The sequence below is a fragment of the Dipodomys spectabilis genome, unplaced genomic scaffold, assembly GCF_019054845.1.
Source record: "Dipodomys spectabilis isolate Male_0828 unplaced genomic scaffold, ASM1905484v1 ptg000069l, whole genome shotgun sequence".
Lineage (NCBI taxonomy): Eukaryota > Metazoa > Chordata > Mammalia > Rodentia > Heteromyidae > Dipodomys > Dipodomys spectabilis.
Window position 1 is genome coordinate 20,392,281 of NW_024870746.1, and position 18,751 is coordinate 20,411,031.

Below are 18,751 nucleotides of genomic sequence, written 5' to 3' on the forward strand. Positions count from 1 at the left end.
TGTCACTTAAACAAATTAATCTGAACAGGTAATATTTTTATGTCTTCTTGCATGGTTCCAAGAATTAATCATCCTGACTGAGGTTTGTAACCTTCAAATGTCTCGCTGCCCTCCTTGGGCTCTCTCCTGGCAGTTTTGCTAGAGCTCCTGGGCTTGCCTGTGGAGCTAGGTCAGGCCAGGTCAGAAGATCCTGGGGCTAGATCCTGGGAACCAGGTCTTGTCTTTTACCAGCACCAAGTCAGAAGATTCCCAGGGATGAGGACATGAGCTCCTCAGCAGAGACTGCTCTGTGCGCCCAGGCACCTCAAGGGTCTTTTGTTTAAAGCATCTCCGGGGTTTTAGCTCCTGTGCATGTACAGAGAAGCATTGTTGTTTCCACATTACAGCTGGGAGCAGTAAGAGGTTAAGGAAAACTATGATCCTGGAATAATACGTATTAGTAAATCACACCTCAATTAGCTAAACAGTAATCATTTACTAAGTCCCAAGAACCATCTGAATCACGTGGGTTAAAAGAAAGTCTGGATTATTATGTTCACATACATCCACTGCGTCTTCTAATAGAGTTTAAGAAATGAAAAACCTGTGTTTATGTAAATGATCTCTTTAGTAAAGTCCCATATATTTTGTGTTATTTATATATATCCCCATATTAAAGACTTCTCTACATGTAATGCACAGCATGGCCATTCCGGCCATCAGGCTCTAGACCCCTCCAATCTCTCTTCCAAGCACAGAAGCTTGGAGGAAAGGGTAGTCAAATGATTAGTTTTGCATGCTAGTAGTTCAAGTTTCATTGAGTTCATAACCACATTCAAGATTTAAGGCCAATACCATGTAACCAATGTGGCAGTATTAGATCCACGTAAACTTTATTTTTAATTGTCACCCAATGACAATCCATATACTTGGAATGTTAAAGGTTCTCCCCAAACTTGATACACTAAGGAGTCAAACGTAAAGTTTCTTTCCTCCTGTCTACTCCACCCACATCCAAATCCAAAAAGAAATACTCTGCTCTCTAGAACTTGTGTCTATTAGTAGACAGTCTGGTATCTACCTGGGGAGAGGGCAGCAGTGATAAGCCATTGAAGTATATGTGTGTTTAGATTTTTTTTTTTTTTTTTGGGTCCGGTTGTGGGGCCTGAACTCTGGGCCTGGGTGCTGTCCCTCAGCTCTTCAGCTCAAGGCTAGCGCTCTACCACTTGAGCCACAGCGCCACTTCCGGCTTTTTTCTTTTTGCTTATGTGGTGCTGAGGAATTGAACCCAGGGCCTCAGGCATGCAAGGCAAGCGCTCTACCATTGAGCCACCTTCCCAGCCCCGTGTGTTTAGATTTTAAACATTTTCCTCCAATTAATTGGAAAGCACAAATTATCTACGTAACAACAAAAAACAAAGACTTCATTTTATTTGAATCAAAACGAAACAATATAAGCCACTGAGCACAAAATAATAGCCAGTATGATGATACCTCCTGGGATTTAGGTAGAGAGAACAGGTGGGACCACAGGAAGCCATCTTTTATGGCTTTCCTGAGAGCACCTACCTGTGGATACACTCATTTGCTGGCTTTAAAATTTTGCTCCTTTACTGAGAAACAATTAGCTGTTGGAGCTACCATGTTTGTACATCTCTGCAAATCGCAGGAGCCAGCATTCAAATGTAGATTACCTTGATAAAGGTCAAATCACTGGAGCCCGAGTATGGACTTCTTGGAACACTACAGAACTGCTTTTCTCTTCTGTGTCTAGGTCATTATAAACACAACTCTTGCTTTGTCACCTCCACCTGAGGTGAGAAGCTAAGCTTTCCAGGCTGGTTTCACAGCTCCAGATGCAAAGTATGGAAGAGAAGGCATGTGTGTCACCAACACAGCAGCAGGAGGTTTCAGAAATACTGCCCCCATGAGGCCAGGCCTATCACTAACCAAGATTTCTGCATTCAATTCATGTCAATTCTTAGTAAAAGAGACGGAAGCCAAAAGGCCCATGGGACTAGGTTCTAGATTTAAAAAAAAAAAAAAAAAAAAAAGGCACCATGTAAAGCTGGGTAAGACACTTTGGTCCTGGACCTCAGCTTGCCCAACAGTCAACGGATGGCTGAGTGAGAACATAAGATCCCAAAGTTAGCCGTTTGTCTGGTTATATATTTTCTATGGGAGCTCAAGTTGCCAGTCTTGGAGTGAGGTGTCTTCAACAGAAGATGAGCAGAATACAGTCCTTTGGAGATTGTCTTGGAATGGGAGATCAGGATGAAGTACCATTTACCCTAGAGACCAGCAGCATTAGTCCACAGTGTATGTCTGGGCGCAGGCAATGCCCACGTTGGAGTAGCAGTACAGGAATGCCAAGACGGTGAGAGTCACCCACGGCCAGCCTTGAGGGAGAGACAAAGACAGAAGAACAGTTAGAAGAGCCTGGCAGGACCTCCCACATGAGCAAATTCCAATATGAGAAAAAAACACAGGCCTTGGTTGACAAAGGACACATATCTCCTGGAAAGTCCATTGAGTGGAACCCCAGAAAGTAGGGTCCTACAGTAAAACCAGGGGCAGCATAAAATGAGAGTGCACTATTACAACCACAACCACTTTTAGAAATGGGGTAAGTGCCCAAAGAATATGCAGTTAGAAGATTAAAGCAGAAAAGACAAAAATTATGTTCATGAGTCTTGTCAATCTCAAAATACAGATTGACCATTACAGTGAATTTCCATTTGGGAGCACACAGAAAGGGGGACTCAAATCTCAAAAGGTTTTCAGTAGGTCCCCTATAAATACTGGTCTTCGAGTAGCTGTTCTTTTTCTTTCCTTTTAAAATCAATATTTTTTTATTTCTACTAAGTGTCTGTTATTTGATGATCTTTATGTCTTCTATGTATTTCACATATTTAAACTTTCTTTGAGGACGTTAGAGATCCAGAGCTGCTGTAGAAGATGCTAGAAGCGAAAAATCAAAAGACTCAGTCCATGTTCAAGCCACTCATATTCCATCTTGGGAAAGACAAACACACGCTGGAGGACTTACCATCCACACAGTAAGTGCTAGATAATGGAATATACAAAGAACGTTGCAATAGACCATGTGCGACAAATAAGAGTTCAGCAAAACAAATAGGAGAGAGACATTCTATCAGAGAAACCTAAAGTGCACATTTCCTAGGCCTTCCAAGCAACAGTAATGGTGTTACAATGCTGCATGCAGGAGGAGGCAGATAGGTAAGAGAAGGAAGAAGACTGTTGGAAGTCCTGGTGAGGGGTTTCTTAGAACCGTGGAGGCCTCTCTTCTTGTTGGGTTAGCCATTTGTTAATATTATTTTTATTTATTTTTTGCGGGGGGTCCAGTTGTGGGGCCTGAACTCTAGGCCTGGATGCTGTCCCTCAGCTCTTCAGCTCAAAGCTAGCACTCTACCACTTGAGCCACAGCGCCACTTCCGGCTCTTTTTTTTTTCTGATTATGTGGTGCTGAGGAATCGAACCCAGGGCCTCAAGCATGCAAGGCAAGCGCTTTACCACTGAGCCACCTTCCCAGCCCCCCATTTGTTAATATTAATATTGTTAATATGACTAGGTAAGCCTATAGCATCATAGTTAAGGGAAATGGAGAAAGGTACAAGTTCATATCCTGGTTCTACCATTCCTACTGTGTAACCTTGAGCAAGAGAATAAATCTCAAATATAAAACTATGGCTACAGCTCTCACTGACTAGTGTCCTCATAAATATCAAGTGGAATGGCATAAAGACCTCACTGACTAGGGTGAGCTCTCAAGGGAAGGCAGTGGTAATGGTAACAAGGGACAGAGAAGTCTTTTGCCAGCAAATTTGATCAGAGTGGCGACAGAGAAATCCAACTCTGCTCTTCCTCCTAAACCCTGGCTCCCCTTGCACCTTACATGTGCTACAAGAATTCTCTAGGGCCCTTCAGCGAAGAGAGGCAAGGGCAGCAGAGGAACCCAGCACTCTGATTCCCTGATCCATCCTGTGACCTCGCTTCATATCTGCTAGGACATGTGTTACCTGTGGCTATCAAAACAAACTGACACGAACTTAATGGCTTGCCCAGTAGAAATATTATTCTCTCAAAGTTCTGCAGTGCCGAACAGAGCTCACGTGTTGGCAGGGCCTCGCTCCCTCTGAAGGCTTCAGGACAGAATCATTTCTTGCTGCTTCGTTGGCCACAGCTCATTCACTGCCTCCCATCTTTTCGTGGCTATCTTCCCTACATTTTTCTGTATCCTCTCCTCTACAGGGCCACTCACTGATTCTAGATCTAGAATAATATCCTTTCTGAAAAGGGTTTATTTCCAAATGAAGACATTCATTGTCTGGAGACAATGAATTTGGGGGTGATAACACTATCAACCCAGTACAGCCAAGTAATTTCTCTGAGCTTCTAGAGCGTTCCATTCTTCCAGAAGGCCCTCAGATCTCTCTGCTGTGACTCAGACACACGTGCCCGGGGACCAGTATCAATGCCTGTCTTCCAGTGGTCTTGGAGAGCAGGATGGGCCTGAAGGGGAAGGTGCTTCAGACACAAGAGGTGCTCCAGGGTTTCAGCTGTGTTTGGAGTGAGGCTCTAGAGGGTGTTTGCTAAACACAGAATCCAGAGACCAGCAGCAGAAGTGGAAAAATGGTGAAGGGGGCACTGCACAGCTGTTGTTGATGCCCATGCTGTCAAGCTCATAGAACTGTAAGGAGGAACAGTCCCAAGACTGCCCAGACAGAGGTAGGTCACACGATACATGTACAGTATGGGCTGTAAAAGTTCTCCCAACTCTTACTATGCATGTCATCTACAGAGTTAGCTAGATGGATGTTATGTGATCTTCCTCTAATCCCGGGTGTATTGTGAGATCTTGCTAGGACCTTAGTTCCCCATCTATACAGTGGGAGCTCTCGAAACATTTTTTTTAAAGTACATTGTGGTATGTGTGTGTAGCCTCAGGTCCTTGAGAGGCTGAGGCTGGAGAAGAGCTAGACCTCAGGAGGTCTACATCAGCCTGAGCAACAATAAGCAAACAAACATCTAAAACAAAAAAAAATTATTTTAAAATGCATGTGAATAAAATGCCACCACAGATTTGGTAATGCTTTCAAAAAGTGCTTTAGAAGCTTGGCTGATTGCTATGAGGCCAAACCTTCTATCACACAGGTAATATCCTCTGGCCTTTGCAATGCAAACAGTAATCCTGCTGTGAGCCAAATGACTGGTGAGACTCCTTAGCCTCTCCTGTCCCCCAGAGGAAAATGCATGGTGGTAAGGGAGAGAGAGTCTTGCATTCACACCACCCAGCCAATACTTCCTGAGCACTTCTGCTGCACCTGATTCTGTGTTCCACCTTAACATCATCTTTTCCTGAGGGCCTGCAGACACAGGTCTGATTGAGGCAGCTGTTAAGTAAGCACTGATGCAGCCCAAGTGAGCAAAGCTAGGCTTGGGCAGAGACCTCCACAGAGCTCAGATGAGGACAGGTTACCAAAACTGAAATGCAAAGGCAACACGCTGATGGTTGTTTTGATACACAGGCACGCAAGCTTGTCAGTCTTTAACAAGAAAGTGTAAAAACGGATTTTGTCCTGGTAGAGAACAGGCTAACCCCTGCAGTCCTTTCTTCTCCCACAAGCCTATCCCTGCTCACTTTTCCTCCATGATCTCTCTTCTCACCCAACTCTTGAACATCCATTCTTTTTGTATCTTCCCATCCTGTATAGGGAATCCCCCATGGATTCCCCTGATCCCTTTAATGTGGCCTATGCAGCCTGGTAGACAGTTGGTCAAAGGAAAAGATCCTTCTTAAGAGTGTACTTTAGGGCTGAGGCCTCCAACATACTCTTTGTCCTCAAAGCTGGATTCCTGGATTTCTGTGTAACTTCCTACTGGGCTTTGATTCCTTGACCTAACAAGATCTAAACAAGTGAACGGTTTTAACAAATCATAAGTAGGCAGATTAGAAATACAGTAAACAGGTTGCTAGCAAGTCAAACTAATATTGCAAAAGACTGAGTAATGTAATTAACAGGAAAGATCTGATGGAGATAGCTAAGAGCATATAAGTAGGATGTATAGCATTTATGAGGACCAATGTGGGTGGTATAATCAATGGAATTAGTGGGATGTAGGTAGTTGCATTGTGAGGCTGTTAATAAACTACTGGTGGACTGCAGAGCAACTAGAGCTAATGAGAAATAGGTAGGACACAGAGGAAAAGAGCTTGGGCTAGCTAAGAGAAATCACAGTATAATTTTACTGGAGGTCATCATGGCTGAGCAATTCTCTAAGCAATTAAACTAGTCTGAAAAGACACAAAAGGCAGAAACTCAGACACGAAAGGAAAAGACCATCATCATGCAGGGCTGTGAGAAATCAAAGGTAATTTTCTGGAAAGTGGAGATAATCAGAGTAAGAGAAGTAGTTCTGATGAAAAACTTTGCTAAAGGGAATGTTGTGAAATGGCATAACCACTGGGGAAAACAATATGGAGGTTCCAACACAAAATAAACAAAGAATTACAGCATACATATCCCCAAAGAATTGATAGCAGGAACTAGAAGAGATATTTTTGTACAATTATGTTTATAGCAGAATTTTTCACAAAATGTGGAATGGATGAACGGGAAAACAGAATGTGGTCTATATGTGCAAAGACTCTTAGTCTTTAAAAAGGAAGTAAATTCAGACATGAATTACAACACAGACTAACGTTGAAAACATCATATCAAATGAAGTAAAAGAGACATAAAAAGCAAATATAGGGTTTGCTTAGACGAGTTGGCAGCGTAGTCAAATTCAGAGTCAGAATAAAAATGGTGGTTATTAGGAGCCAGCAGAGAAAAAAGAATGAGAGACTGAGTATAAAGTTTTAGTTCAGGAAGATAAAGAGAGTTCCAGAAACAATGGTAGTGATAACTTTATAACAATGCAAATGCACTTAATTTCACCGACTGTACTTTGAAATCATTAAAAAATACATTTTATAAATTATCTTTTATCTCATCAAAATTATGCTGAGTAAAAGAATGCATTGGCAAATAGCATATTTATATTATTCCATGTAACATGTGATTCAATTGATAATTACCAAAGACCCTATGTGGTTACTTGGGAGAGGATAGACTGCAAAGAGGTTACTAGAAATCTTCCAGAATGATGAAGATTAAAAAATAGCAAAGATTCACTCAGCTGTATACCATGGTTGAATGTATTGGTGCACTATTTTCAAGAAAATTGATAAAAGTATGGGTGGATTCCCATAGCGTAATTCCTTTGAACAATTAACTGACAATTTAACAAAAGGAACCTGAAACATGTTTTGTCTGAGGGCAGATGGAACTTAAAGGGACAGGGGACAGACAAATGGGGGTGGAAAAGGTGAATGAATACAGCCATAATACCCAATGTACATACATGAAAATGAAACTAGCTAACTTGAAGGGATGAGTAGGGCTGGGAAAGGTGGGGGAGAGAATGATAGAAGGGATGATATCGATCAAGTTGCAGAGAACTCATAAATTTATAGCCCTCTTGTATACTACTTAAAGACCATTTAAAAAATAAATTTGAGATATACAAGACACTATGTTGAAAATGAACTTTACAACTTGGGGGGGGGGAAGGGAGGAGTTAGGGACGTGAGGAGGGAAGGGGTAGTAGGGGAAAAACAAAGGAGGAGGTAACAGTGCTCCATAGGAAATGTACTCATTACCTTACTCTTGTGACTGCAACCTCTCGGAACAGAATCTTTACAATAAAAATATTTACAAAAAAGAAAGTAGACACAAAGGGTTAAAGTACACAATGGGATATTAGCAAATTACAGTCTCACAACATTAGGTTTCAATGTCCTAGACTATAGTTGGCTCATGGTGTTCATGAAAAAGGTACAAGAAAATACAAAAAGAAATTTTCAGTAATGATGGATCCTGTTCCTTCCCAGGGAGAAAGGAACTTTCTGAGCTTAGTACCCAATTATGCATTCCAGAATCATGCCTTCTTCCTCTGGGGGTCTCAGAGGTGCTCTATCTTCCTTCACCATTCAGATGGGTTTTACAGAGAGAAGCCAGCCTCTGCTGAATCAGTATAAATTCCTATTCCCATGAAGAAATCAATCTCTACCATGCAAGAGGAGTTGAGGTGCTGACTTGTGTAACTACCCTATCAAACACACTCTGCCGTCAGCTCAGGCAACACTCCCAAGGCACTGGCCACCATCTTGGCTCTAATGGGGCTTGTTCAAGAGCCATATACTATAGTTAACAGTGGCTAAAACAGTGTCTGACTACAACAACCAACAACTGGAAAGCCTGTGAATCAGCTCTGCGGGGACACTTTCTTCCTACCCTGTCTCTTAGCCCATGGCACCAAGTTTCTCCAGTTTACGAAGATGACATAGTCCCAGTTAATTCTCACCATACTTGAAGGTAGAAATTATTCTTCTTGTTAAAGGGGGAAAATCAAGAATCATAAAGGTAAGTAACTTGCCATAGATCACACAGATAATAGATTATACAATTGTGGTGTAAATCCAATACTGACTCTGTGTGTGTGTGAGTGTGTGTGTGTGTGTGTATGTGTGTGTGTGTGTGTGTGTGAGAGAGAGAGAGAGAGAGAGAGAGAGAGAAGATATATAGATAGATATCTCTCTCTAGTATATATATATATATATATAATATGCTAGAGAAAGAGAGTGACAGAGAGAGAGAGAGAGAGAGAGAGAGAGAGAGAGAGAGAGAGAGTACTAGTACTAGGGCTTGACCTCAGGGTCTGGGCACTGGGCCTGAGCTTTTTAAAAACAATTTTTTTTGTCATTTATGATGCTGGAACTCAGGGCCTGGGCACTGTCCCTGAGTTTTTTTTTAATCTCATGTCTAGTGCTCTACTACTTTAAGCCACAGTGCCACTTCCAGTTCTGGTTAATTGAAGATAAGAGTCTCACTGACTTTCCTGACTAGGCTGGCTTTGAACTGTGATCCTCAGATCTCAGCATCCTGAGTAGCTAGGATTACAGGCATGAGCCACTGGTGCCCAGACTGAGCTTTTTCATCATAGGATACAGATGTACCTATGAACCCCATCATAGGTCAAGGTATATCATCATTACTCTACTTTGCTGGCATTTTCTACTTTGAGACCATTGGAGGATGCTTCTTTCCTTCAAGAATTAGCTCATGCATCCACCTTTGTCATCAGGTGCTAGCTCAGGATCCAGCAGCCCCTCTCCTTGCTCTATCCCACCAGGAAGTCATGATGCCATTAATGATTCAGAGGTCTCTGTAAACTGCTGCCTTCATTAAGAGCGCTGGCTCCTCACATCACTTTATGCTTAATAATATCCAGATCTGATAGGGGCTGCTATTTTATTTAAATCTTATTTATTCCAGCAGTTGTAGCCAGGAGATATTGTAGAGCCATTTATCAAATGGTCCAAAGCTTGCAGCCTTTCCTCCAAGGCTAAATTTAGATCCTCCATCTTATTAAAGCCATAGGGCAGGAACTTTTTCCATGCAGAGGTATGTCTACCTTATTGAAGAAGAGGCATACAAGGAGAGCAAAGCTGTCTGGGTTTCTAAGTCTACAAACTTAGGGACCACTTCCAAACACACAGTGATATGGACAGAAGTAAGAACTGATTCTTTCTGGTTTAGGTGGTGGCATTTTTATTGAGAGGGGGGGAAGAGTTTACCAGGGTTTGAACTCAGGGCCTTAAGCTTACTTGGCTTGCTTATTCACAGCTCTACCATGCCTCCAACCCTACGTTGTGCAGATTATTTTGGAGATGGAATTTCACACATTCTTCTGCCCTGTGTGGTTTCAAACCATGATCCTCTGACTCTCATCCTCCCGAGTAGCTAGGATCTCAAGTGGGAGATCCTAGCATCTGGATCCTAGCATCCAGAAGTGGGTCTCATTTCTTACTCCTCACAGATATGGAAACTAAGGCCCAGAAAAAGAGAGTCACTTCCCCAAGCTTTAGTGGCTAACTAGTCATCAAGCCACCCTTGGATTACAAGATTATATAACTCCAAAGTACACTTAGCCACTGGCACTCAGACAGCAGTAACAGGATTCAGACCATGTGTCAAAAAGGCTCAAAACAGGCCTCTGCTTCCTAGACAAGTCTCTTTTCCTTTAAATCCCTGGTCTCGCCACCTCCTGCCATCCTCCTATTCCAAGTGCCCAAGATAGCCAGCAGGAGGCCATAACAGATTTGTGCTTCCAGATCTCAGCCACCATTCACCCACCTGATCACCACATCTTCAGGGGCTCCATGTCTCTTGTCTTTACAAAGACAGAGAGCAGTCACAGTAGAAGCATTGTGAGCAGGCATACAGCCTTTGTCTTGGTCAGTAAACAATTTAGAATACAGGCATTGCACTGAAGAGCAGAGTCTCAGTGCCTGGGTGATCCATTATTAAAACTGTCAAAACCACAATTACTTGACCCCAGCCATGCAATGAGCCTCCCTAGGGGATTTGAGAGGGAACAGGGTGGTGGGACCATGCTCAGGGAGCCTTCTGCAACATCCTCTTGCTAGGTGTTGTGTGCACAATTTAACCAGCAGCAACAGCAATCTTTAATAAATCACATTGTTCACAGTCAATTTCACATCCTGATGAAGCCAACCTCTGCTGTATTCTTCATCCTTCCCCAAGTCCTGGTGTGAGCCTGCAGGCAGATGCTTAGCCATGCACTCACTGCCATAAATGAAAATTATTTCATGTAAAATTGTGGGAAGTGGGAGGGAACAAGCCAGGGACATTTTTTTTTTCTCATTCTGACAACACAAGTAGAAGATGGTGCTGGAAAACACGTACTTTCTCTCTCCAGGGCCAACAGTGTGGAGCACCTGCTTTCCCACAAAACTGTCACCTGCAGTGGGTACCACTGCCCTAACTCCGGCCTCTGGGGCCAGAGGCTGCAAAGTTGAACATGATTCCCAGCTGTTTCTTTCTTACCTTTTGGGTATCTAATGCAGCCTAATTAGGACTGTGGTTCATTGTTAATTCATGACCACGCTATGTAAGACAGTGGATGCTGCCTAGCAAATGAGCGAAAGAAAGCCACTTTCCTGAAACAAAAGGATGGTGCTCTGGGACTCAGCCTCTTCATCAGATGGCTGTGACACTGCTCGCCCACATCAATACAGCGCTCTCCGAATCCCTAAGACATACATTCCAGGGCTCCCAGTGGGGGCCAATACTGAACTCCTTATATACTAAATTATATGATAAAATCTAATTAGAAATTAAGCACCGTTTAAGAGATTAACATCCAATAATAAAACAATTATAGCAACATACTGTAAGCAGAGTTATGTAAGTGTGGCCTCTGTAATATCATCTCATATTCTACTTCTTTTTTTGGGGGGGGGTGCCAGTTCTAGGACTTGAACTCAAGGTCTTGACACTGTGTCTTAATTTTGTTAGTCAAGGTTGGCGGGATTGAGCCATACCTTCACTTCTGACTTTTTGGTGGTTTACTGGTGATATGAATTTCACAGACTTTCCTCCCAGGGCTGGCTTCCTCAGATCTCAGCCACTTGAGTAGCTAGGATTACATGTGTGAGCCACTGAGCTCATACTTCTTGTATTGATGTAACACAGTGCAAAATTACATGATGAACTCAAAGAATGTGAATTATGTTGGCACTATTATGTGGCATTAGGCTCTTACTGACCTGCTAATGATACCTCAGAAGGAGGATTATCTTTTTTGGGTAATCCCATGTCACCAAGTCATGATGATGCTGGGTAGGTAGCATCTATAGCATGAATATGCTGAATGAAGGGATGATTCACCTCTCCAGTAGGATGGGATTGCACAGAATTATCACTGTACTCAGAATGGCACATAATCATAAAGTTAGGCATTGTTTTACTTCTATAATTTTCTACTTAATATTGTTGGACTGAGATTGACCACAGATCCCTAGAATCTCAGAGAAAGAATGGATGAGGGGACTATTACATTTATAAGTACCTACTGTGTGCACTGAGGCAGGGGGCTTTGACTTTGTTTTGGCACAGGTGGTCTGCCTCATTTACTTGGGGCCTTCTAAGAATGTGCCACTGGAGGTTGAGGACACAGGGGGCCACCAAGCATTTCACTCGCACCTTAAGCTCAGTTCCATGGCTCTGTGATCCAAATACACAGGTGACAAAAGGCTTAGGGAGAACACAGAGGACAAAAGTGGGAATTCTCAAAGGCTGATCAGGCTAGGCCGGGATGATGGGCTGACACTAAGAGGGAGTTGAACTCATTTTTGTTTCCAAATCTGACAATGTGCATGTGAAATGGTGGAGGTCTGTGACCCATGTTACAGGAGAAGAAGTAGTTGCTAGATCTGGTGACAGTTGCCTGGAAACATGAAGACTGTGAAGAAGAAAACATGGAAGAAGGTTGAGAAGACATCTAAGTACCAGTGTGCAGAAGGGAGAAGATCCAAGGGAGTAAACACTTTGACAGCTGAAGTGCTCCAAACTTGAAGCTGGCTCAAGACACTGAGTTTCCTGTTAGAGGGGAGTCATAATGGAGGGGACAGGAGGTGGGTGAACCAGAACATAATGGAGGAGATTCCTCCTGTGGACCAGAGTTAGAACCAGCTCTGATTGTCTGGGAATAGCTATCCTTTTTCCCAGTTCACTGGGACTAGGGTATGAATGGTAAAATGGTCAATAACTAAGCAATAGTGAGAATAAAGAAACACAAATACAAGTTGTTGCCTTTTTTTTTGTATTGGTACTAGGGCTTAAACTCAAAGCCCTAGTTCTTGGCCTAGCTTTTTTACTCAAGGCTGGTACTCTACCATTTGATCCACAACCCCACTCCAGCTTTATGCTAGTCAATTGAAAGATAAGAGTCTCTCAGATTATCTGCTCCAGCTGGCTTTGATCCCTGATGCTCAGATCTCAGCCTACTGAGTGGCTAGGATAGAGCTCATCCCCTGAGCAGCTAGGATGCTACATAGGAACCACTGGTGCTCGGCTGTTGTTGACTTTTGAGTACTCATTTATAATACTGCCAAGTCTCTACCTCAGGGAACTGACAATAACAGTGGTGGCTAGTCTCGGAATGACAAACCACACCTTGTAAGTCCACCTGGCCTCTATTTTCCAGCCCATAGGACATGAAGTCAGCTGCCGGAAGTGGGCACAGATCAGCGAGCCTGGGCACATATGCGTATGTCTGTGGGAGATGCATCTATAGTGCCCTGACTATGACTGCGGAAACTTACCAAGGGCCATCAAGGAAGGAAATGCCCTCCACCCCCCTTCCTACCACCGCCAAGGAACCTGCCAGAAAATGCTGGAAAGGGAAAGAGAACGCTGCCTAAACGGTGCAGATATCTGGAAAGGTGATATCAGCAAGCACGTCTGACATGTTCTTTTCCCAAAGCACTGGTTAGATAAAAGATTTCAAATTACTTGGCTTGAATTTCAGAGCAACGAACAGAATGATAAAGCATAAAGCCAAGCTTCCAGCAGCAGCGACAGCAGCAGAAGCCGCTCTTCCCGGAGCTCTTAGAAGCCATGGTGGGCTGTGAATGCCAGCCGCCACTGCGAGGAGGAAGGAAATGTTCCTGCCTGCTGTCAAAGATGGCTTTGTTCTTACCTCACTGCTCTCACTCGACTGTCTCTGCAGAAGTCTATCTTGCTCATCGACGTGCTAAAGAATATGATCGGTTTGCAAGCTGGAGGTGTTGTGGAATAAGATGGGTTCTAGGTGCCACCTTCCAGAAGCCACTGGTTTTATTTCAGGAGTAGGGCTGGGTTGGGCTGAGTAGAGCATCTCCACCCCTCCCCTTCCCTGCTCCTGGGCAGGCTGGCTGTGCCTGGGATACGGCTGCTGGCAGAGGTTTCTCTTGTGATGAACTGAGTCCAGAGGACTGCTCTCATCCGTACTCATTGTAACCACCGGAGCTGTCCTTTGCTTTGCTCTAAAGGAACTAGACAGCCAAAGAGACCAGAAGCACCGAGATCAGCTCAGGAAACGATGGGTCCAACATTTACAAAGAATGTTTGGAAAAAGCATCTTGTCTCCTAGGTGTTAGAATAAGGAGGGATGTGGGCAAGAGACAGGATGAGTGCGCAGGCTTCAGGGATACTATGGTGGACATACTGCATGACTTGGGAGCTTGGAATATTGCTCATCTCTCAGGAGCACAAAGCAAAAAGGAGGCCCTGGCCTTAAGAGGCTGACTAGGAAAGGGGGAGAAGGGGGATGGGGAGAAGAAAAGGGAGAGGGAGAGAGGGAGGGCAAGGGAGGGGGAACGGGAAGGGGAGAAGCATTAGAGTTGTCCAGGAACTGGGAAAGGGCCCTTATTGACTGTCAAGAAGAGGAGAAAAGACCCTAATGGTATCTCCTCTCAGAACCATGCACCCTGGAGACTGGGGAGTCTGATCTTCCCAGAGTGACCCACTTCTCCATGGAGCCCTATGAGAGCACACGATCAGTACAGTGTGCTATCATCTTGGGCAACATAAGCAAAGGGGACTAGTTCGGGGAATGTGTGTTCAGCTCAAACACAGCACGTGCATATGATTCTAGACTGGACTAATTCCAGGAGCTATGCTTAATGAGCAGCACTGTCCCACCCATGCCACTGCCAGGAGCTCTGGCATGTGGGCATGCGATAAGCCACCATCAGCCTAGGGAAAGATGGAGAGGTCACAAGGGAAGGAAATTGGATGGATTCATTATCACTCCAGAAAGCAGAACCAGGGCCTACAGGGAGAAATTACAGAAGATGGAGTTTGGCTGCTAGCAAAGGGAACTTGTGACACTTAGAGACTTCTGACAAGACAGGGCACCCTGGCTTCCTGGCAGGGCAGGCCGAGGCACCTCTCTGTTAGGCAGGAGCCCTGGAAGGCATCTTGCTCCATGGGAAGTGGTGCCAGAATACTCTTCCAAGGTCTGTTTTGATTCTAAGAGATCATAGGCCTATAAGATTTGAGTCTTTTCCTCCCCAGGGAAGTGCACAGAAAGGCCAAGACACAGACGGAAGGACCTCTTGGCCAGACGCAGGCGGGAGAGGAGCTTGCCTCATGAAACAGAAGGCAACGTTCCAGCCAGCTGTGGATGCGTCAGAAGAGACAGCCAAGTTTTAGTGAAGTGCTTAGAAGGATAGTTACCTGACGTATAAAATGACTCACACGCTTTTTTTCTTTTTTTTCTTCTAACCCTGGGTGACAGAAAAAGACATTTTTGAGCTCAAAAGAGAAAGATCTCCCTCTGAAGGAACACTGTGTTCCTCTCCAGCTCCCCCTCTATGCTGATGGCCCTAAGTGGGGTGGAGGAGGTCTGCTGGGAACGGCAGGAAAGTACTACTGGATGCTCTGTCCTAGGATGCTCTGTCCTAGCTGGGATTTGTGTCCTACACACACACACACACACACACACACCAAGGTGCCTTTCCCGCAGTCCTGTGCACTTAGGCCACCTGGATTTCCAGGTACATTCCACCTGGATTTCCAGCCTCTGCAGGACCAAATAGTGGCAAATCTAGAATAAACCAAGTGCTTTTCTTCACCCTCTGTTCTGCTCAGTGTAAAACATCTGGAGCCAGTGGTCCGCAAGATAGAGAAGACAAGGTGAAGTTCAGAGGAGAAGTGAATCAAGGCAGCCTGGACTCTACCCATGTGGACAGTAACATGACATGACTCCTGTCATGTGTGTGTGTGTGTGTGTGTGTGTGTGTGTGTGTGTGTGTGTGTGTGTGTGTAAGCAGCAGCCATGGAAGGAGGCTAAGATCTCAGGCGATCTCAGGCGCCTTTTCCCAGCTCTTTACACTCTTCCCGGTGGACTCTAGCTGGAGTTAATTGTTAGCCTCCAGGGAAGGGGGGTCTCAGCTTCCACAGCTTCTGGCTGCCCATGTTTGTGAAATCACAGCATGATGTTTACACGATAGATTCTTCATAGGCTTTCCAGATGCTCCCTTGGTTGTGGGTCACCTCAGGGCGTGGAACCAGCTCTTGTGTGCTCCTTGATTCCTCTCAAGTAACAGGCAGTGTTTGCAACAGCGAGCACTGTGCCTTGGAGCTAGACTCTTCTGCTGCTTCTAAACTAACCAGCTGCATCTGTCCAGTTACTAGCAAGGGTCCCAGCACCTGAGGCTTGAAGTGGTGGCTCAAGAAGGGCTCAGATCAGTCCCTCCCCCTCCCCTGCGCATGCATCCATCGACTGCTCCTGTGGCTAGAATGCTGAGCTAGGTTTGGGGTGTCGCTCCTCTCAGGGCCCCAGGTGCTCTGTTAGGAAGCTATGGCTTCCTTCTTGCCATTTGGCTGAGAATAGTTTTATCTGAGATTCATTTTTTGTTTTGTTTTGTTTTGGTCAGTCATGGGTCTTGAACTTTGGGCCTGGGTGCTGTCCCTGAGCTCTTCAGCTCAAGGCTAGCACTCTACCACTTGAGCCACAGCACCACTTCTGGTTTTCTGGTGGTTAGTTGGAGATGAGAGACTCTTCCTGCCTGGGCTAGCTTTGAACCAAGATCCTCAGATCTCAGCTAGGATTACAGGTATGAGCCACCTGTGCCCGGATGAGATTTGCTTTTGTGATTCTGATTATTTAATACTTACTGAACTACTATTACACCAAGCTAAGTGCTGGGGAGACCAGAGATGTTAAAAGTCTGACTTGTAGTTAGGGAGATGGGAAAAAGATATACAAAAATAAAAGATAAATAAAATAAATAAATAAATACATAAATAAAATACACGATGAACTCAGGGTGTTTCCTAATGTGAATGAATGAATGGAGTGAGTGAATGTAGCCAGCACTCAACATTTGTTAGCTTCTCCCTTGTGCTTTGCACCAATAGAAAGGACTGACCTCTTCACTCCGTGGGCTGGAAGAAGCAGGCCGCAAGGGCACTGCACCCAGGCAATTGTGCAGCTCCCAGATCACCAATGACCTGGCTCCAGAGAGGAGTAAGAAAATGAGGAATGTACAAGCTGAGGGCTCTGCTCTGAAGACACACCTCCCGGTGGTTTCCATCCTCTGGGTAAATCTTGCACAACAGGAAAGAAATTTACCCTCCAGCTCAAGCCCACCAAGATTTAGAGAGGAATTTGCCCTCCTCAATTTTGAGCTATTTTTTTTTTGACCAGATATCTTACAACATAAAATTCAGAAGTACCAAAGGGCAGGCAGGGAAAGGGAAATCTTCCTGCATATCCAATTCCTTGCGCCAGACTCCTAGAGTTTGCCATCTCCTTATTTATCCTCACACTGATTCTACACGTACAGAAACAGAACTTTTCATTCTGAACTATATCTTGGTTTCAATGCACTCTTATTTTTAAAGTTTCTATAGCTTGACAACTGTTTCATAAAAGTTCCTACCGCTCTGCTTTGTGTTTCCTGTTAGCTGAGAAAAATTTCATTGATTGCATGTATCATAATATATTTACCTGTAGCTGCTGACAGACCTTTCTGTCCCTGCCAACCCTTCGCTATAACAACCAATACCGCAATGAATATCCTTGTACATACTTCATTTTACATGTGCCAATTATATCTGAATTTAAATCCTAGATATGGAATTGCTAGATCACGCTTGGTCGATGTTTCAAACTTCTCTCTCTAGTGAAATATGAGGTGAAACTTCTGGATCTTTACCAACATGGTACAATACCTTGTCAGACTTCTCATTTGCATATCTCTCACTAAGAATGAAGAGGGGCTGAGGATGGAGTCAGTGGTCCAGCACCTGTTTAGCATGTGGGAAGGTGCTAGTATTCATCTTCAGGACCAAGTAGTGAGGGTAAATAAAGCTGAACATCTTTTTATTTGCTTTCAGAGCAAATAACAGATGAAACTGTTTGTTTATATCCCTTTCCTATTTTTTTCCCTACCAGTTTGGTACTGTTTCCTTAGAGATTTATGGGTGTGAAGTTCATGCTATGTTCAGCCTTGAAGGTTGTTCTATAATCTTCTGCCCTCTAAAGCATTGAGTCGGAGGGCAGGCCCTAGTCTGCTCAGCCAGGAGTTGGTGATGATGGCCAGGCACCCAAATGCTCCAAACACAGCTGAAGATTTGCATTGCTTCTGAATCATCAAGTGAGAAATCAGATTTCTGGCACTGTGCTTTCTGTAACAGGTCCACAGTGATCCAGTGTTTTCACTCTATAGGACCCTGAGGTTGAAGAACTAAAACAGGAGTTGCTTTGTTGCCTGCTTTCTGACTTTCTCTCCTTTCTCTCTTTCCTTCCCTTCCCTCCTTTCTTTCCTTTTCTTACTTTCTTCCTGATCTCCCCTCCCTCTTCTCTTCCACATATTCATCCTACCCACCATATAACACTGATTAGTGGGGCAGGCCAGGCTTTTCTTCCTAAGCTTCCCCTCATGGGAAGGTCAAAGCCACTGACAGAGTCACTGATGTATATCTAGCATCACTTCTAATTACTTCCCTAGCTCTTGACATCTATGTCTTCCTTCAGCGAAGAGCCCATCCTCATAATGTATTTGTCCGTTCTTTGTCTGGTGGATATTAAGCTTGTTTTCATTATGGGTTGTGTTGGGTAATGCTTCCATGAGTACTTGAAGGAAAAATAAAGAGCCGATCCTGGTGGATGAGAGCAGGGCTGATGCTGAAGCCCCAGCCACAACATATTTGGTTCTCTAAGGGTCAAATCTCCAGGCTGTTGCAGGCCTCCCTTCAGTGGGTTTTCCTAAATGCTAAACCAGAGACTGACAGGGACAATGCCATGTACCAATTTTATTGAAACGGAGATTCAAGTTATCTATGTACCA

The 18,751-nt window shown here is 44.2% G+C and overlaps 1 protein-coding gene across 1 annotated transcript in view; it reads right to left on the minus strand.

The window, feature by feature from the left end:
* Nucleotides 1–1,386: 1,386 nt before the first annotated feature.
* Nucleotides 1,387–18,751, minus strand: part of Hhat (hedgehog acyltransferase) — a 225,429-nt gene continuing 208,064 nt past the window's right edge. The window contains exon 12 of the mRNA XM_042681974.1: nucleotides 1,387–2,378. Within this exon, the coding sequence (XP_042537908.1) occupies nucleotides 2,287–2,378 (92 nt within the window). The 3' untranslated portion in view covers nucleotides 1,387–2,286. The remainder of the gene's footprint in view (nucleotides 2,379–18,751) is intronic.